Source organism: Scatophagus argus, chromosome 4 (assembly GCF_020382885.2).
Source record: "Scatophagus argus isolate fScaArg1 chromosome 4, fScaArg1.pri, whole genome shotgun sequence".
NCBI lineage: Eukaryota > Metazoa > Chordata > Actinopteri > Scatophagidae > Scatophagus > Scatophagus argus.
This window is the reverse complement of record NC_058496.1, coordinates 3,927,516-3,947,818: the sequence shown is the minus strand read 5'-3', so window position 1 is coordinate 3,947,818 and position 20,303 is coordinate 3,927,516. Positions and strand designations below refer to the sequence as shown.

At 42.3% G+C, this 20,303-nt stretch overlaps 3 protein-coding genes across 4 annotated transcripts in view; 1 reads left to right on the top strand and 2 right to left on the bottom strand.

Moving 5' to 3' along the window:
* Positions 1-1,770: 1,770 nt before the first annotated feature.
* Positions 1,771-4,206, top strand: LOC124058092. Its single transcript, XM_046386962.1, has 6 exons — positions 1,771-1,946; positions 2,641-2,783; positions 2,930-2,997; positions 3,330-3,458; positions 3,573-3,668; positions 3,764-4,206. The coding sequence occupies exons 1-6, from the start codon at positions 1,836-1,838 to the stop codon at positions 3,847-3,849; spliced, it is 633 nt and encodes a 210-aa protein (XP_046242918.1). The 5' UTR covers positions 1,771-1,835; the 3' UTR covers positions 3,850-4,206.
* Positions 4,207-6,385: 2,179 nt separating this feature from the next.
* On the bottom strand, positions 6,386-9,412 carry f2r (coagulation factor II (thrombin) receptor). Its single transcript, XM_046386960.1, has 2 exons — positions 9,183-9,412; positions 6,386-7,892 (listed from the first exon to the last, which is right to left on the bottom strand). The coding sequence occupies exons 1-2, from the start codon at positions 9,250-9,252 to the stop codon at positions 6,664-6,666; spliced, it is 1,299 nt and encodes a 432-aa protein (XP_046242916.1). The 5' UTR covers positions 9,253-9,412; the 3' UTR covers positions 6,386-6,663.
* A 130-nt stretch (positions 9,413-9,542) lies between these two features.
* The window catches only part of iqgap2 (IQ motif containing GTPase activating protein 2), a 30,643-nt gene continuing 19,882 nt past the window's right edge, over positions 9,543-20,303 (bottom strand). For both annotated transcript variants that reach the window (XM_046386958.1, XM_046386959.1), the window contains 23 exons: positions 20,088-20,178; positions 19,412-19,579; positions 19,130-19,272; positions 18,862-19,032; positions 18,460-18,543; positions 18,249-18,320; positions 18,080-18,149; positions 17,686-17,894; positions 17,365-17,508; positions 17,076-17,239; positions 16,718-16,942; positions 15,815-15,955; positions 14,868-14,952; positions 14,470-14,702; positions 13,579-13,711; positions 12,994-13,096; positions 12,764-12,905; positions 11,952-12,039; positions 11,613-11,825; positions 11,357-11,517; positions 11,057-11,200; positions 10,739-10,847; positions 9,543-10,231 (listed from right to left, as the gene is read on the bottom strand). In XM_046386958.1, coding sequence (XP_046242914.1) covers positions 10,118-10,231; positions 10,739-10,847; positions 11,057-11,200; positions 11,357-11,517; positions 11,613-11,825; positions 11,952-12,039; positions 12,764-12,905; positions 12,994-13,096; positions 13,579-13,711; positions 14,470-14,702; positions 14,868-14,952; positions 15,815-15,955; positions 16,718-16,942; positions 17,076-17,239; positions 17,365-17,508; positions 17,686-17,894; positions 18,080-18,149; positions 18,249-18,320; positions 18,460-18,543; positions 18,862-19,032; positions 19,130-19,272; positions 19,412-19,579; positions 20,088-20,178 — 3,207 coding nt within the window. In that variant the 3' untranslated portion in view covers positions 9,543-10,117. The remainder of the gene's footprint in view (positions 10,232-10,738; positions 10,848-11,056; positions 11,201-11,356; positions 11,518-11,612; positions 11,826-11,951; positions 12,040-12,763; positions 12,906-12,993; positions 13,097-13,578; positions 13,712-14,469; positions 14,703-14,867; positions 14,953-15,814; positions 15,956-16,717; positions 16,943-17,075; positions 17,240-17,364; positions 17,509-17,685; positions 17,895-18,079; positions 18,150-18,248; positions 18,321-18,459; positions 18,544-18,861; positions 19,033-19,129; positions 19,273-19,411; positions 19,580-20,087; positions 20,179-20,303) is intronic.

The window sequence follows — 20,303 nt, the reverse complement described above, 5'->3', positions numbered from 1 at the left end:
TTGGAAACAGCAAGCAGAGCTTTGGACTGGCTGGCTGATTTCATCTCTTTGTTCTGCCTCAATGCTAGTCTTTTGTCTGTTAGTCAGAGGGCCCCTTGAAGGATGGAAGCAACAGTTTAACGAGGCTGTGAGAAGCTGACACCACTGTGTGATGACTTTTCTGAAAGAAGAGAAAGATGGTGGCTAGTTTTGCCTTTTTCGCAGCTTTCCTCTCACTTAATGTCACCGGGCCAAAGTTTAAACATCATGTGTCCAAAACGTTTACTGCAGAATGGTAACTGTAATGTCTCCCTTTGGCTCGGCGTGGATTGAGGATCTCCAAAATAGTGAAAGATAAAAAACTGCAAACCAAATATTTTTTTGTGTTAAACCCACACACACAGATACACACCAGTTACATGAGGACATATATTCTTCATGTGTGAGTTACATAACCTACCCATACTATGTAATATCTATCAAATTTTGATGCAGATCTTATTTATCACCTGCTGTACAGCAACAAATTGAGCAAAACCACAACATTTAAGAAAACACATTCCACCCTGAAATGTGCTGTCAGTCTCCTTGACAAAACTCTCCAACAGAACACATTTATATTGCTGACTGTTTTGTGGGTGGACCTCAGATACGGATTTGATCGGCCTCAGAGTTTCACAGGAATGTTGTTTCACATCATTTGAGGTATTATTGTTAGTAGTGACGATGTATCCTTTCTACAAAAACAAAAAAACAGAATGTCGTAACTCGGAGCTGTTTCCCTGGGAAAATGGAGAGAGAACATGTTATGTAAGCTTGCACCTGCCCCGAGGAGACAGAAAGTTACTTGATGTCAAAGCAAATGTCCGTTTTGGTTTGTTTTCGTTGAATTAGCAAATCAAAGTAGTTCATGGAAATATCTGTAATGTTTTGAAACCATTCACGTTGTTGAAATAATGAGAGGACATGTTTCTGTGTCGGACTCTGTGCAGGGGGTTGTTCACATATTGAAGGATGCAGGGGTCCTTTCAAACTGTGCCAGCTGGCTCTTATGTAACATGATAAATAAAACACATCCTGCTGGTGACTGGATGTGAAAAGTGAAGAGTGCCTTTGTTGTATCCTTGTATGATGTAATGTGGACATGTGACTGTGCATTCTGGTATTTTACATTTATGAGGTTTTTTGCAATGGCATGAATGTAAAAGTCACCAGTTTTGTTACATTAAAAGTGTGCTTACCTATCTTCATTATATGTACAAAAGTATTGGGACAGCTGACCATTACACCAACAGGGACTTTAATGACATCACATTCTAAACACACAGACAGCTTTGCAGCTCTAACAGCTTCCACTCTTCTGTGAAGGCTTTCCACAACATGTTGGAGTGTTTCTGTGGGAATTTGTGCCCATTCATGCAGAGCATTTGTGAGGTCACACACTGATGTTGGACCAAAAGGCCTGGCTCACAATCTCCGTTCCAGTTCATCCCAAAGGTGTTGGATGGGGTTGAGGTCAGGACTCTGTGTGGGCCAGTCAAGTTCTTCCACACCAAACTCATCCAAGTTGGAAGCATAACATTGTCCAAAATGTCTTGGTAAGCTAGAAGTAAGGGGCTGAGCCCAACTGTGAAAACAGCCCCATACCACACCTGAATTCAATAAAGAGGTGTGTCCTAATACTTTTGTCTACATAGTGTAGTTGCGATACTGTGTGTGTGTGTGTGTGTGTGTGTGTGTGTGTGTGGCCCAGCCCACTGTTGCATAACACTTCCCCTGGTTCCTTCGAGGAGGTTCTAGCTGGCAGGATCCCTGACATTAGCGTTGCTCTCTCTGGCTGCCTGCTGTCTCAAGCCATGGCTGCACAGCTGGTTGTTGCTCTGCTGGCTCTCACCTCCCTGGGTGCTGCATCTGAACTGGACTGTAAAGAGCTGGTTAAGCCTCTGATATTGGACAGCCACAGCCCCGTGAGTATCAATGATCTGGTTGCATGTCAGGATGTAACTTGAATGGCTATCGTTTTGATTTGATGTTAAAATTGCTCACATTTAAGTGTTTAAGTCCAACGAATGGCTAAGTCTTTTTTAAAAATGTGTTTGTGCAGGTCTTCATGCAGGCATTCATTATATAGCTCTTTAAAATAAATTACAGTACAAGAGCATCTGTAAATCTTTTACAGTTTGTTTGATATTATTTTGGTTTATCAGTTTACATTAGTAAAGCTCGAGCATATTAAATTACCCATGCACATTAATGCACCTGTATACACAGTAAATCAAACCTACTGTACACTGCAATCCATGTTTAATATCGTTGTCTTTTTTTGAAACATTATTTTTGTCATAGATGGAATGATGATCTGCTTTTATGTGAAGAGCTTTGTGTTGCTTTTTAAGCATTAATTGACCTCCTCCTTCTTCCTCTTCTTCTTCTTCTTCTAATTATTATTAGTAGCAATAGCAGTAGGAGTATTAATATCATTACTATTACATGCGGTTTCCAAGGTGACAAATTGAGATTGCAACTTAATTTGTCACCTTGGAAACCGCATGTGGATAGCAATGATGACAAGACGAATGAAACCTTCACGTATAGAATAGTGCACTCTGACACAGATAAGCAGCTGAGTCATGTGGAGGTTGTCCTCTGTGCTGCTGGCAGATCTATGGGAAGTGGGTGTTTCATGTGGGCTCGTGGGACCAGCCTGGCCTGAAGGGGGACCTGGTGTCAGTGAACAGTTCCTGGGTGGAGCTCTCGGCTTCTTCCGACAGTGGAGTCATCACCATCTACTGGGCCGACCGACTGTAAGGACTCAGCCAGCTGCAAAATTCATATTATGCAATATTTTATATAACACAAATGATAAAGCTGTCTGCAGTTAAGACAGCTGGGACATGCTGAGAGGTTGATGCGGATTGTGGCTTCTTTTTCTTGTTCTTTCTCCTTACAGAGGTGAAGATAAATGTCTTCAGGGTTTAGCCAATGCCACCATCTCTGGGATGACCAGTCACACCACTTGTATGTGCTTCATGATATTCACAGTGTTTTTCTGTTTACATTCTGACTCATCGTCTCCCTTTCTGTGCTGCGTAACTTTATGTGGGTGCATGCATGCAGCCACAGCCAAGGTGTAGGTGGATTGCATAAGAGAACAGTCACACAAGGCTCCAAAAAGCAGAATCTGAATATTTTAGCATTGCATTTTATATGGCATTTTACTCTGCGCCATTTCCAGTAGATGTATGACAATACAAATCTCAGACTTACAGCAACTCTGTACTTGTTTTAAGATCTACTATATGCTGTGTGCACATTCATGTGGAGACCTAATTTTCCTGATGTTTGCACAGTCAACATCAATGGTCACACTTCATATCATGATGGAAAGTACTATGAGACCTGCTCCGACTGCCTCCTGTCTGAAGACACCACCCTCCTCCCTGACGGCAAGTCAAAGGGACGATACCTCTTCCTGTTTAGTAAGCCTTTACTATCTGTTCTCCATCAAAGATTGAGTAGAGGTATAATTTTTGGTCAGCTTGAGATATCACTCCACTTTCTGTCCTCTCTGCCCTGGCTTTGCTCTTTTAAAGCACGGACAGGCGATCTGGAGCCATCTGAGTTAGACACCTTCAAAAAGCAGGCGGAGTGTCTTAACTTCCCCCCAGAGTACCACTTTGCAGGCACAGGTCAGCCATCATTTCAGTTCTGTATCGTCCTAATTAAATTCTTAGAGTCAAATTTCTTTCCGCTACTTTTTTCATTAATCATTTCCTCGTTTCAGATTTGTGTCCAGACGACAGGAAAGCTTCGCCTGCTGAGGAGAGTACAGAGACTGATCAAACTGACGTTCAGCCTAAAGCAAAGTAAAGCAGAACACACAGTTGTCATAGTCCTGTGAAGAGCCCCCACACACCCAAACACATCACAGTTTAACATGAACTAAATAGTGTTGTAATGTGATCTGCATGTGCACTGATATAATAATGTTCTGTGGGTACGATGTTTTGGCAGTCAGTCCTGTGTGTCTCTGCACGTGAAGCTGTTCCACCTTGCATGATTTAGTTTAGGAAAAGTGACATGTGAATAGGCCATAGCATAGTCTGGCAGGTAGAGTAATGACAGGAAAAATATCACTTCAGTGCTTCCTTTAAATCAGTTTAGTAATCTGCCGAGTGTGTGAACTGGTTGTGTGAGATGAATAAAACAGCTTTCAGTCTCCCTCTGCACTGTGTTCCAGTCATTTATTTCTGCTCTAATTCAGAAAAGTGTTTGGCTCTTGAGCTCCGACGGTTCTCTCTCCTTGTTCAAATACAAAAGAAGATGCCAGACGTTCTGCTGACCAATATGTCAAAATTATACGCCTCATCCAAACTACTACAGCTCTTCTCGATTATTCCGCCGTTCCCAGAAACTTTGACAAAGGCTGTTGCTGGGTAACGTCGCAGTAGAAGGGGGTGAAAGAAGATGTCGGACATTTGGACTGTTACAACAAGGAGTCCACACAGACCCACAGGGAAACAACCTCCGTTCAGCTGGAGAAAATCTGTTTCAGGCCCTTTTGTAAATGTCTCAGGCAAAGTGCCACGGCTTGTCCGGGAGCGCTGAGTTCATTCAGGGACAGTACTATTGTTGAACTGCCCATTCAAAGCTGAGCAAAAGAAATCTGCATGGCTCTGCAGAGTCATCAAAAAAAACCTTCATTGGTGCATCTGAGCATGTAGAAACCCTCTCCTCCCCCCATTTGAGCACTTGCACAACACCTTTTTTTGTTGGAAACCCCAGAGGGACGTTTTCTGTTGCAGCCTCAGGAAAATCTTCTGCAGTGCTGCTGTCTCTTCTCGTTCCATCTCATCCTCGCCCCTCTGTAATGATCATGGCTCTGCCTGTTGTAGCGTTTCTGCTGGCTCTCACTTCCTTCAGTGCTGCAACTGCACCTGACTGTAAGGACCTGGTGAAGCCTTTTATGCCAGAGGACCCCAAAACGGTAAGTTGTGCTTATGATTGCTGTCTTATGGTTGATTTGATTTCAAATGAAGAACAAGAAATTAGTTATCAAATTATCAGTAAGCCCACTCAGATTCTTTTGATGTACTTACAAGAATCTCGTGATGTGAAGGTTTTTGGAAAATGGGTGTATGTGATGGGAGCTGGCGACCCCATGTCGTACCACAAGGCACTGGAGTCCCTGAAAAGCTCCTGGATCGACTTGACTCCCACTTCTGACAGTCAGATTGTGGCATTACGTTGGGGAGATCACTGCTTGTAAGTTTAATTATATATGTTGCACAGAATTATTTTTAAGTTCTTACCTTATACAAACAAAATTGTCACAACACGTTCTTGTTTCACAGTAATCGCTGTATTTCGGGGGAAGTAAATGCAACAGTCTCTGGACTCGCCACCACATTTCGCAGTAAGTGAACTTTACAGACGTTATGTGGGGATTAGCACATGAGAGGAAAGGAGCCAGTTTGTGTCTTTAGCATCATTTTCAAATCGTGATCCACAACAACGTAATATTCACTCTGTCTGCTCTTAAAGAAAATCTGTCGGATCACAAAGGCCACATCCTGCAGACTTGTTCCGACTGTCTGCTGTGGACAGACACCTTTCGAAATGGGGACGTCACTGGTAGATACATCCTTCAGTTCAGTAAGTTTTTCTCCTTGCTTTATTCTTTTGTTTTATTTTTTTTTTATTCGGATGAGTCAGAGTTTCAATGTAGTGACTTTCATTAAAATTTCTCTTTTCTCAGCAAGGACAGGAAAAATAGATCCCAAAGATGTTGAAATCTTCAAGAAACAAGTTGGGTGTCTGAACTTTCCGGAGGACTTCCACAGCTTCGACGGTAAAACAGGTCAGTAGCTCCTCAGTGGCCTGGAAGGTGGAGAGTCTGGGCCTTTGCTGGACACTGTGAGGTACACGAGTGTCCACCAGGTGGCGATATTGTGTTATGACATGCAACATTGAAATATTATCACACAAAACTTCATTTTTAGTAATTTCATGAAGGATAAACACATATGGACAGGAAATGGAGCCAATATTATGATGATGACCAGAGAATATTTGTTCTTCTCTCACAGTTTATCTTCTTTTTTGTTTTCCCTGTGTTTCAGAGCTGTGCCCTGATGACAGAGAGAGTACAGAGTGAGCAGCAAAAAGAAAAAAAAAAGAGGAGATACACCAGGTTTTATTAAGCAAATGTATATATTGTAGTAGTAGTTTTGTTTTGATTGAACTACCTGTGATTAAGCATGAAATTTAACTATTTACACACACATGATTTTGGCTTCATGAGTGCCAGTGCATCAAGTGATTTTACATATTTACATATGACATGATTTACATATGATTTGACACATTTTGTCTTATAATAATTCAGTTACTACATCACATGTAATGTTTTTCAGATTAAAACTTTATTATTATTCATTGAAAACAATAGAAAACAAAAAATCTGAACACCAAAAAGCAGACAGTGTTCTTCTATACTGACAGATATCACACACTGTCACACTGGTGGATATAATTCATGATTACAAAATAACAAAAGCTGTTTTATTTATGTAAACAATGATATGTGCAATAACAATTAAGTGCAAATAAATCCAGCACTACCAGGAACTGGACTGTTTGTGTAACTTTAAAGAGTCTCTTGGGCTCTTCCTGTTCATGTAGTTAAGCCACCAGCCTGCTGTAATGGCTCCCCAGGCTGACTTGGACGCTTTCCATCTTGCTTGACTTGCTGCTGTCTGTCCTCCTGCTGGTTCTCGTACTTTGCGTTTCTGAGCTGCTCTCCGTCCGTGTCGGCCGTCTGCATCTGAGCAGCACTGCCACCTGCTTCTGGCACTGAGAGGAGCCAAAGTAATAAAGGACTGGATCCAGACAGCAACTGAGGCTGCCTACACACATAGAGAGCAGGTAGGCCTTGTAGGAAGTGTCACTGGACTTGTGGGACAGCTGCACATAGTGAACCATGAGGATGATGTTGGTGGGGGTGAAGCAGACCACAAACACCACCAGGACCATCACGGCCATCACCACGGCTCGAGTCTTCCTGGAGCGGTTCTCCACATTGGCTGCTGCCAGGGCCTGAATAATGCGCACATAACAGACAACAGTGCAGACAAGAGGGACGAAGAAGAAGATAGCGGCATAGATGGGGAAGAAGTACAGATAGTAAGTCTGTAGGTTTTCCATATCCTGCACGTCATGGCAGGTGGTGATGCCCAAGTCTGACAAATAGATGGTTTGCCCAGAGACGAGGAGGGGGGATACTCCTCCGAGGGCTAACAGCCACATGGCAACACACACGGCTGAGGCCGTCTGAGTACTGCGCCACGTCAGGGAGTTCATGGGGTAGACCACAGCCAGGAAACGGTCTATGCTGATGCACGTAATGAGCAGGACGGAGCAATACATGTTGCAGTAGAAAGCTGCTGTGACAACTCTGCACATGAAGGGGCCGTAGACCCAGTTGTTGCCATGATAATGGTAGGCAATCTTGAAGGGAAGAAGCAGGCCGAACAGCAGGTCGGAACAGGCCAGGTTCAGCATGTAGATCACCGCTGGTTTTCTGGGACGGATGTGATACACAAACATCAGCATGGCAACAAGGTTGAGAGGCACGCTGATGGCGAAGACGAGGGCGTAAACAGTAGGGACAAAGCTTGTAGCCAGACGACCCTGGAGAAAACCTTTAGCCTCCTCTGAAACAAAATAGTGCTTCTGGGGATGGTGGTGTGGGCCGTGGACGCCATGTCTTTTCACCGGCTCCTGCTCCGACCCTGAGGCGGACCCCTCGTTGTCCTTCAAACTGTCCAATGCAGACAGGTCAATGTAGTCTACAGGCTCATCTGTGACCATTACAAAGTGGCCTGAGAAAGTCCGCGGGAGGAGTGCTGAGCCTTTGAAGAGAAGACGACACAGAGAAACGGAGGTGAACACATCAGTGGTTTTCAAACGTTTCCCATGTAAACCGACTGAAATGCTGATACAGTTTTATTTTAAGGAATGTACAGCATACGGTTATCCTCCCTTTTTAAGGGTCAAGGACTGTTGACTTCAGTTCACTTTTAGATAAATCCAGAAAGTGAAAAACTGAGCTGTTGGTTGTATTTTTATTTATATGTTTATTTATTTTGAAATTTTGGCAACCTCTCTCTTTAAAACAATATTTTCATTTTTGATGCAGAACTGCACACATTTCACATAATATGGTCAATACAGTCACATTGAGGTATTTTATTTTTATTTTACATTAAGCAAAGCTTAGCTCAGTAAGAAAACATAACAATGCAAAAATACTCCATTATGAGTTAATGTCCTGCATTCAAAAATATTAATTAAGTATATAAATATATATAATTAATAAAGTATTATCAACCAAACTCACTTTGAGTAAATTTAAGTACTCCTTGTAAAATGCTCAACCTACTGAGACTGAGTTCATTATTACATTATTGGATTATTACATGTAAGCAGCATTTAAATGTTGTCTCTGACACCAGTTGATTTGGACAATTTTTTGCTGTTTATTCCCACAACGAATATACTTTGTAACACAAACTAACCATGTTTTATAGCCCATCTTAAAACTTGTAAAATCTAAAATCTCTCTTGTACTTCAGGCTACTTGAGTGATTCTTGGATTATTTTCCACTGCTGTCCATGACGTGCTGCATGTCACCATCCAGACTTTCAAATTATTCACACATATTTCTATAATAAATTATGGTTTAAACTGGCGACCAGTCCAGGGTGCACCCCGCCTCTCGCCCGCAGTCAGCTGGGAGAGGCTCCAGCTCCCCCGCCACCCTGACGGATAAGCGGTATAGAAAATGGATGGATTATGGTTTAAACTTCCTGTTGCGGGTACATTCTTCAGTGTCTCCCGCCTGTTTGTCCAGACATGTCAGGAAAGTGAACTCGGTGTCATTCCTGCATGAACGGCATTTCCAATAATCCCATCAAAAACACCATGTGGGCTTCAGTGGCACTCAGGCAACACACTCGTTTAAACCGGAGATGAAACGTTTATTTTTAATCTAAGGGGTGATACAAATATAGTGAAGGTTATCCTACATTACATTTGCAAAACCCAGCACAAAGTGCAAGCCTGTACAAACTACAGTCATATGAAAATACACAAAACCATCCGTTATTAACTACGAGTCTGACACAAAGCTTGTGCTTACCATTCTGGGAGGTGAGTGCTGAGCAGCCAAGAGAAAACAAGAGCAACAACACAACGGGGAGGCGAGCCATGGCTTCACTGTAGACCCTCCAGATGTTCTACACCTGCACGCCAGCGTGTGTCAGTGTGCTGTTTGTCCGAAGTCACTCAAGTGTTTTTCTGCCAAGCATCAAACATGTTAACAGAGTCACAGTGTGGACACTCCGCCTCCCTGCACCACACCTCCTCCTCCTCCTCCTCCAGCTCCTCCACTTCCCCCAGTACAGACAAATATGTGATCTTAATCTGCAGTCCAAAATATTTTCCCTCTCTTCAGATAAAGATTGCTAAACATATGTTGCAGAACGGCAGACAGGCGAGAAACTGTAGACGTGTAATTTATTCTGCAAATTGTTCAGACATTAGAAATCATTTATATACTGACAATACATATTAAAAATACATCAGTTGTAGCTTTTGTATTTTTTTTTAATGTTTTATTAATTAAAACGTCTCCTCAAACACTTTCATTAAAAGGCACTGGTCGTGCAGGCCGGCCGGAAAGTTGCTCCACAGCTCCTCTTCTGAACTAACAAGACAGCAGGCCTTACTGCTTTCCCCGTTAAAGTTGGTTCAACGTTCAACGGCAACAATAACAGTGTTTTCTAGCATCCTTTACATACAAAACAGAACAGCATTACAATTTATTTCTTAAAAATACATTACATTTACAATCACCACGTGAGGAGAAAAACAAACAAACAACAAACAAATACATTTAGTGGGACAAATAAGCTCATTTTGGTGTGATCCATCAAATTATAATCAGATGAAACAAAACACTGTCCTGCACCATCTCATGTTTTCTGACTCGGGACTGCCAGAAGGCACCTTCCGCCCTCCACCTCCCATCCCTCCATCCTGTTGTTTTCTCCCACTTGTTCTGTACTCATCTGCTTATTTTCCATAGAACTTCTTGTTCAGAAGGAAAATGAGCAGGTTTACATTCACTTTGGCTTTGTCGAACATCTTCATGACGGCCACCCCTTCGTACTGCAGCTGGAGGAGGTCCTAGACACGCGATGAAGAGCAGATGCCAGTGAGGAACACACAACCCGTACAGATAAGGCGTGCAAGGTTTACATACAACATGAGAAATGAACCCCGACCGCCCCATTAAATCATTAAATGAAATTATCGTATTATCGCGTTACTGTTTTCAGTAGACGTTTCGACGACAGCTTAATGGTCTATTCTGTACAGACATTATTCATACATTATGTACTGTATATGGAATATTGTTCTAATTGGAAAGTGACATGAGATAACTTTTTTTTGTGAATTGGCACTATATAAATAAACTGAATTGAATTGAAAATTAAATTCATACTTCACACATACATAGAATTCATTACAACATGTTTCCACTGGAAACATCTTTGCTTTGTGCCCATGATATTTCCTGCTAATAGTACTACAAGTGGAGCAGGAAATGTAACCACCTGTCATCAAGGTTAAGTGGGGGCTAGTGAGCTGCTTTGACTTTGTGACATTCTGACGCATTTGGGAAATGTTTACCTGGAAATGAAGCTGGACTTTTTCCATCTCAACTCCCATAAACTTGGCCTTCACCTCAAAATCCCCAACTTCCTCAGTGGGTGAAATGTCAAACATGACATTTTTGAACCTGAATGAAGATAGAGACAATAGCACGAGATGAAAGTGACAACTCAGCATATCACATCATCATAACCATTTCGTAGCATGTGGTCCGACTACTGAAATCAAAATTTCTCTGCATGTCACAGCCTAACAATACAAGGTGGTGTATGTGTTTGTAAAAATCAAACATCAGACAGGTGATACAGAGACAGTTTTGCTAGCTGTCTGACTCACTGGTTTGTCTGAAGACCTTCTATCTCCAGGATGACTCCCTTCTCGTGCAGCCTTGCTGCAGTGTACTTCAGAGACTGAGGCTTCCACTTCTTACTGCCCTTTTCGTCTCCTTTGCTGTCCATTTTTATGGATCTGCGTGAATTCCTGAACACACAAAACAGTAATAATCATCCAGCCATCAAACCTTCCTCACAAACAAAAATAACAGAAAGCCAGATCACAATATTCACACAATGAGGGGAAATGTTTTTGAAAAACTTGTTGTCCACACAGAGTAAAGGAAGTAAAGGTACAACTCACTTCCGGTTGAGGTTATCCAGGCAGGTCTTGATGTAGGTATCATAATAGTTCATCTGGTCCTGGTAGAAGGCAGTTTTCGAGTTGAGTGCCGTCAGCGTCTGCTGGAGCTTCACGAGCTCAGCCTTCCTCCTCTGTCTGTAGCGTCTTTGGTAGCGAATGTCCTGTCGATTACAGGTTTACAAACAAATTCAGAAGCTGAACTAACAAACCACAAATTAGAATGCGTTTTGGTGTGAATGACAGCTGCTTTATGCACCTTTGATATGTCATTGATGATGTCCTGGTATTTGTTACTAACACTGACGAGGCCAGCCTGTTCCAGGTTACGGAGGTTCCTCAGGATCTTCCTCTTCTTCTGCTCGAGAGGCAGCTGGCTGTCCTCAAGTACTGCTGGGCTGCTCTTCAGTCCCTCTGGTGTCTGAGCATCCTGGACCGCCCGGCGCTCTACAATCGTAGTGTGCTCTGACTCCTTCAGGAGCACATAAGAAGGGCAAAAAACTATTAGAACTCTGAAAAATTTCCTATATTTGCCCGATAAGAATGGCTGTCGAGTATGTGGGTAAGGGAACATACAGAGGACTAAATAGAGTCTCACCTGTAGGGCATTAGCTGGCCTCTCGAGAATTTCAGGCAAGTTCTCTCCAGGCTGAATCCGAATCACATCCACTATAAGCTTTTTTGTCCTGACACACACACACACACAAAATATAAAAACTTTTCAGTACTTCAAATGTTTCCCAAACACACTCTGGGAACAGAGTAATTAACATCCAAACATTTAACTTTTGAGGTAACGTCCAGTTAGCTCAAAAGCCACTTTACAGATTGCAATTAAATTTTGTGGGCAGAAGAATATCGGATTCGTTTTTTTCTGTAGGTTTGGACCCAATAGTGCAGCATATGCATGTTCCACGCTGCGTTCCTGCAGCTGGTCTCCAACATCTTTCTTCAATGGCCTGAACTCATTATGCAATTAGAACCAAATTTAAATGACAGATGCACATACAAACAAAGATATTCTACATTCAAATTTATTAGATTACTTTAAAATTGCATATGTCAAATAAGGAAGAGACCAACTCTCCTCCAATATGGTCTCCACTACCCAGATGGATACGTGTTTATAGGAAAGATAACCCTGACCACCAAACCACTTCCTTTTAGGACAGGAAATGATAGAGGAGCAGGAAAGACAATAAAGACACACTGCTGAGTGATAGCCACAAAGAGCCGCACACTGTGTCAAGAAGGGCTAAGTCCAGTGCGTCACACGAGAATCCTAACCTCTATACTGAGTACTTCTGAGTGAGTGTGGTCCAGTTGTAATAGTCTCAAATACACATCAAAGACTGGACTGACAAGCTTGACAGCAGGCCTCGTCTCAGCAACCCCCAACAATAGACTTACTTTGTCATGAGAGTCTTTAAGTCTTTGTCATCTCCTTCCAGGAGCTCAAACTTGCTGGTGAGGGTGAGGGAGATCTCCGTCTTGGCCAGCTGGCTCAGAGCGCTCTCTCTGTTCGGGTCGTTTGGGTCTACTGCTCCTTCGCCTGACATAAAGGAGAAAGAAGTTTTAAACTTATGGATACACTACGGCCAATTTGTGACTGATGTTAAATTTATGACTTTTGAGCAGACCAAGCAATGTCTCCACATCGGGGACGTCTCCCAGGTCCTGCAGCAGCTCATGCAGCAAGTCGTTGTGGTCAGGAGAGATGGCCTCCAGATGTTCCAAAAGCAGCTGAACAAATGCAGATAAGATTAGGCCTGAATAAAAAGCTTAAATATTTACTGTGTGACTCGAAATACAGGGACGCAGTGAACGAACATTATTAAATTCATCAAAACAGAAACAGTGGAACTGGATGAGGTGCTGCACATGCTCACAGCACAGAAACACACTTAAGCCCTTCAGATATTGCAATAAAGAAATGCAGAGCTAAAATGGATTTAAGCCATGCTTTTCCCTCTACTCATCTTTAGAAAAAACAGCAACTGTGGATCAACCGAGTGCTGAAGTAACACGAGACGAGATAAAGACGTAAAACCGGTTTTCTGATTTGATATAAAAAAAAATAATCCTAAAATAATAACTGTGCAAATGTGCTACTGACTGAGAGAAAAACGAAACTTTTACAGTTATCATCAATTATCAGCTGCCACGTGTTCTCATGGTGTTCACTCATATTTTGAGGAAGTGAGTTGAAACGCTGGCTGGTTTACCGAGTGGGTATTGATGATCTCTTCTATTGAGATGTAGATGATAGGCTTACTCAGAGTGACCATGTCTGAGTATTCATCAATATTAAACTTCTCCTCAGGTTCAGGGACATCACATGCTGACTGGAAAAAAACCCTAGAAAAGAAAGAATGACCAGTAGTTAGTGGTTCTCATTTGAGCCCCCCCATACTGACAGAGATAAAGGCAGGATGACAAGTTACAGGAAAATAAACTTATGCTGTTTACTCGAAATGATGAAATCTCTTTAATGTGAACTTGGATTCGTCAGTCAGTCATTCTGACTTGTTTCCAGAAAATGGACTAGAGTTTGAGTGGATTTCCAGAAATGGTGAGTCAATTTCTTTGGAAAGGGGGGGCAGGTAACTGCACACATACTGGCCCCGCCCTTCTTATTTGTCAGTTTGTACGGGTCCATGTGGAGTTCATCTGATTTTACTGAACACGTCTCCGAGTTGCTGAAACAGCACAAAAGAGCATCTTCCTTTGCAAGGTTTACCTCTGCTTCCACCATGTCAACTTAACCTGACCTCATGAGTGAAACCTGTTTATCTACACAGTTTAGGCTTTTTCATGAAACTGTTCTTGGAAAAGGATGAGGAAATCTTTTTTGCATGCGCAGCTCCTCTCTTTCAGCCAAAACAGAAAGCAAAACAGCCCTGAACTAACTGCTTTACCTCATGTGTTTTCCCCCTTATTATGCTGTGAGTTATCACAAACCAAAGGCATACAACATGTAATTATGGTTTCATGCAACACTTACTGACCTTCATTATTACTCTGAGATAAAAATATTTTGACAGACAAAGTTTCTTCAGAATATTTGGACAAGCTACACTGCACTTTTCTTTAAATATTAACTTCCTGTTTCTTACCTGAACTTCTCATACGTCCGAGATATGTAGTCGTTCATCGGCTTCATGTGTGCATTCTCGCCCTCAAACAGCTTGTTAGCAGCAGCGTGCTGCAGCATCTTTGCCACGGATCCCAGGTTACGACGCTGGTCCAAGTGAAGCTGCCCTCCGGCTGACATGTCAATGATGTCGAAGCCGTCGGGGGCCACGATGGCTGGGTTCATGTAGCGGTAGTACAGCAGGTTTCCTACAATCTGTCATTAAGAAGAGAACGCACCATTAAAGCCTTCTGTAAAATCAAACCGCATCCACATCAGCAAGCACAACAATGAAGGACGCAGATGAGACGACATGAGCAGAATCATAAAAATGTGAATGGAAAAGTACAAACAAATATTCATGCATTTAAGGGCTTCTACCTTCAACAGCTCATCCTCTGAGGCATCTGGAAACCTTTCATGGAGGCTGTTCTTCAGAACTTTTGCTATGTATCTCATGCCATAACTACATGCAAAACAAAAAGCACTGATGGGACATCAAACAAAAAACAACATGGATTCACACACAACATGACAAATGAGCTCCTGACAGTGGAAAACAGGATTTATTTGAAGCACTGACACATGGAATAATTAGTGCAGTACTGATGAGTTTCAATGTCTCTTTGTTGAATTTAAACTTTTTTAAGAGAAAAAACAGCACCATCTTGTGGTACATACAGTGTTCAGCATTTTTTTGAAACAATAGTCTTGCTTTGTGATTTTTTTTTTTTTTTTCACTTTTAAAAAAGTAATGAATCGAGGATTTCTAATGCCCTAATCACAGAACTGGGTTACCCGGGCGTGGCTAATGTAGCACAAAGCAGAGTTCTGTTTTTGTGTTTGAGTAACTGACCAGATGACTGCTTGCTCCAAAGCAATGCTTGGCTAGTAATGATCATGTTGCAACATGCGTCTGAAACCTTAACAAGCAGAATGAGTGGCTAATGACATGCCAAAGCATATGATCATATCCCATCCAGCCCTATTTCAGTCATGTTGTTTTCAAATTGTCGAATGGAAAAAATAGACGGTCTTGTAATGTATACTGTAACACTGAAATGTGTTTGCGTTATTTCATGCAGTCCTGTGCAACAGAAAGACTGGATTTAATCAAGTTTTGGACTATTTTATTGGAACATTTTCAGTGGAAAATGTCAAAGGCATATCCTAATTTATTATTTCTTAGAATTAATGTGGTTTAAAGAAAAGCAGAAAAAGACAACAAATTCATGCTAACCAATGTGCCCAGGCACTGACAGGCAGCACTGTCACAGACAACACAGGTGATAAGGGACAACTGACAGTGAACAGATGCTAAAACTTACGGGATATTATCCAGCGAGGACACAATGGAGTTCAAGACCTTATCTGTTGCAGACCGTAAGGCCAGACTGGACGCCTCCAGCCTGCTGCGTACTTCCTCGTGTGACATGGCCTGCTCGGGAGTCACTTCATAAGGCAGCTTGCTGAGGGACGACAACAACACAAGGCAAAAGTATGAGCATGTGTAAGACTCACTGTTTTAAGCTTAGAAGGTGTGGGTTTTTGTGCGTTTTTTCCCCACACTAGTTCAAATTACTGCAAGACAATTTCTAAAGCATGCAATTCACTTTCTTAAACTTATTCTGCAACACATTTAATGCGATGCATCCCTGGTATCGGTCATGTCAGTACAGTGTAAACCAAACTTTAAGTGGAAACAGGCAACTTTTCAATTTTCCCCCGTGAAGAAGTGAACAACAACACTTTGTGAATAACAAAGAACAAGTGAAGCATTGAAGAGGTCATGTGAAACTGTCATGATTTCATATGGACAATAGTAACATAGATCAAGTATTGCTTCAAACTGCAGCAGAAGTTGACGTCATGGTGGAAGTGACAGAAGCAGAAAACATTTGGATCAAAAGCTCATTTTGAACTTTGGTGGTATGTTCAAACTCAGCTGAAATTTGTAATGAGTGGAAAACAGTGAGTTCCCCGAAAGGTACAAATCTAAAGTACTATCTATCTAAAGAAGCTTTCAGTGACGCTTTGGAAAACGATCAGCAGTAATTTTAAGTATACAAACGTTAAAGACAACAAGATAAAACTGCAGGCCATCAACAGAACAAAACAGTTCAAATGAACCTAATCCCACTGATCATATACATCACATAACCAAACCTTTGACAAACTAATGGACAACCACCACAGTCTGCAGTATTTCTACCCACTGAGCTTTGCCCTACCTGGCCTCTCCTGTAGCCGTCTCTAGCTGGTTGACCCAGGCTTTGTACACATCCACTGGATTAGTGTTGATGCCTAAACTCTTGTCCTCAATGATGTCTTTGACCACTGGAGCCAGCAGCTGTCTGAGAGCGTTGTGGCCCCGGGCTCCTCTGTTGAAGCTCACCACCATCTTGATGACTGTCGGGTTCCCCGTCACAATGTCCTGTATCTGGTCCACCTTGGAACTGAAACATGAGGACAAGATGGTACAGTTTTTAATACAAGCCACATATGTGATCTTAATAGATTAGAACCACTATAGCGAAGCGTGTAGCGTTTGCACAGCAGCACCATCTCGACTAAGGCTGCAGTTCTCACTTTATTTCCTCTTCCAGAGCTGTCTTGAAGAGTTTGAGCAGCAGGTATTCCTCTCTCTGGTTAGATGCATAGTTATACAAGGTGAAGATCACAGTGTCCAGGAACTTAGTGGACTTGTTTTGGGGCATCTGGAAGATCAGCTTGGCCAGGTAGGGGGGATTGGTCTAAAAGGGAGTGAAGAGAGGAAGAGTAACATTAACTGTCTGAAACTGTACTTGCATAACTGATTAAAACCTAAGTGTAAGTTGTACTTTAAGTGAGATGAGAGTCAGATGCATTTTTGTTTCACCTGCAGCAGGTAAAATAGATGTTGGTAGGCCTCCAGTTTCCTTCTCTTGCCTTTATTTAGGCCCTTGATGCCCAGTCTGTCACCTGTACTCTGGCCATCTTTATTTTTCTTGCTCTTCATTTTCTTATTATGGAACACAACATCCTTTCAAAAACAAACAAACACTAAATGAATTACGCAGCCAAACTGACCGAGAAATAATCACAGAAATGCAACGTCAGTTCGGCATCAGGAACGTTTGTCTGAAACCTGTGCCATAACCAAGCTTTGAATGAATAATTGATCCCCTTTCATCCCTTTGACACTTAAAAGGTTGCCAACCTGCAGAGTGATCCTGTTCTTCACCAGCAGCCCGATCTTTATGTCCATCAGGTTCAAGTCTTTCTCCATCTGCTGATTGGAGCGAATATTGGTGACCACTTCCTCCCTGAGCCGTGTTACTTCCTGCTCCTCCTGAATGTCTAGGGCGCTCTGCTCCAACAAGTGGACAAATTTGCGCACCACTGACAGGGGAGGATCCTTGGCCCCAGCTAAAAATTGGCACATAAGAAAGTCATTTTTTTCACATTTTGCCACAGGAAAACACAACACAGGACTCTAACTAATGTGACCGTGAGCAAAATCCCAGGTCACATCATCTCACATCATGATATTGATGAGGTATCAGTATAGCTCAGCTCTAATTACAGAAGTGCAAAAGGCCTTTGTGACTCACTTAGGGTTCTGTAATCGTCTCTGGCTTTGTTGGCTTTTAGAAAAGCCTGAATTTTCACAATTTCTTTTTCCTGGACACAAAGATAACAGGGAGTCTTACACCATGAAACAAACAACACAAATCCAAATAATGCCACTTAGTGATGTCAGCTGATTTTAGTGTTACTCACATGATCTTTGAAGAACTGCAACCTCTGACTGTATTTACGTTTGGCTTTCCACATTTTCACCATAGACTGGATCTAAAAGCACAAATGTTAAACATTAGGCCTGTGATGTGGAGGCTGTGATATCCAGAGACTGGTGATAGAGTTTTCATTTGCAAGAAAGTCATGCAAAGCTTTACAGTTGTCCAGTAAATAAGGACAAAGCATTTGTCACCTTGACAACAGAGGCAACATTTTTCTGAAGCAAATTCATCCTGTCTTTGTACATTTTTCTCTGCTTGTAGCCTTTCCAGGAAGCCTGTGAAAAAGGAAAAGATATGATCAAAACTGTGCTTCCAGTTATGTGTTTCACACCCGTGACATCACAGCACGGACAGATGAGAATTCTCATAGGTCTAGACGGCTCTAAATAGAATTTTTATGGGCTTTTTTTGCTTCTGATTTTCATTTAAGACTGATGCAAACATGAAAATATAGTCAGTGTAGAGTAAATTTTCTCTTGTATGGCTACCTCTATTGATTGATTTTCTGTAATGCCCCACAGCCTCATCAGGGATCACTGAAGTTGATCTGATTTCTGATATGAATCGCTTTTCACAGCAGAGCCATAGACTACCTGTAACTTGATGACATGTGGTTCTTGTTGGTGTAGATACTCCATCCTCTGGGCATGTTTTCTCCTGACCAGGTAGCCTCTGACCTTCGCCTGCAGCTGGGTCACCAATGATTCATTGGCCAACCACAGCTGCTCCCTGTTGTATTCTGCAGTCACACAGCTAACAACACCCTAAGGGAAAAAGACTTGTTTTTAAGTTTTGAATGTTGCCTAATCAAATTAATGGAGCAGACACAACATTAAATAATGGACACAGTGGAGGGAGCACCTGGATTTCCTCTTTACTGAGATGGTCACCATTGTGTTCAAATCCTTCAGGCTCCTCCCAGGTACCCTGTCCCGTCTCCAGGTTATAGTAGTAATTATACCTGTCCTTGATGCAGTGTTTTACCCACACGCTATCAGTGCTGCCTGCAGGGAGGCACAGAGAGCCACTTTAGACACAGAGAATGTCATACTGACTGCTGAATCTGAAAACCACGTGACTTCTCTCACTTTTGTCAGCACTGAGCTTCTGTTCTCATGATACTTTTACCGTAAGCAAAGTCACCTTTTGCAGCACTGTTCTTCTGTCTGTCTGCCAGTTCAGTCTGGTATGTGTCAGCACATTCGGGGAGCACCGCTCTCAGTCCAGCGCCTGGCACCTGCAAGGCCTGAAGCGTGTTCTTCGAGTCCCCTTCAGCCACCATCCTGTTAATGTCAGCTACTGCTCCAGCCACTGGATAAAAACAGCGAAAACAAGATGAGTAATCTTATGGACAAACTAGCACAACAAACTGATCCACAACAAGCAACACAGTGAAGAAAAATAACACAATCGTAACTGCGCCCACAATACTGACAGTGTCAGCATCTCTATAGCAAAGTCTATTTATTCCTTATGTTGTGAAGTTTCCAGTGTTTATAGTTTTATACAGAATTAATATGAAACAATGTGTACCTAACGACATAGTCTCTGAGCCACAGCAACATTAAATTAAGTCATATCCATGTCAAACACTGATAACTGAGCCAGATGCTGCACTGCCAGATGAGCAACTCTGAGAGGAAGTATCCTCAGGAGGAGACAGAAATACTGCATGTCTGCCTCAGTATGCCAACAAGCAACTGTGACACAGTTGATGCCAGAGTATCACAAAAGAACCACATCATCATTCATGGCTGACATAAGACTACAAGTGATCAATGAATGCTCAGTGTTTGCACAATACACTCTGGGCACATACATGTGAGAGCCTCCTCTTCATCCTTGTTGGCTGTGTGTATAGCCTCTTGGATTTGGTCCAGCCACAGTACTGCAGACTCATCTCCAGAGCTCTGCAACCAGGTAAAAGGGACAGGATGACTTTTCTTTTCGGAACGGACCAAAATACACCTCAGGCACACACAGCGCTGTTCATGCACAGCCGCGCAATACTAACTTGTTAGGAAATTTTAAATCT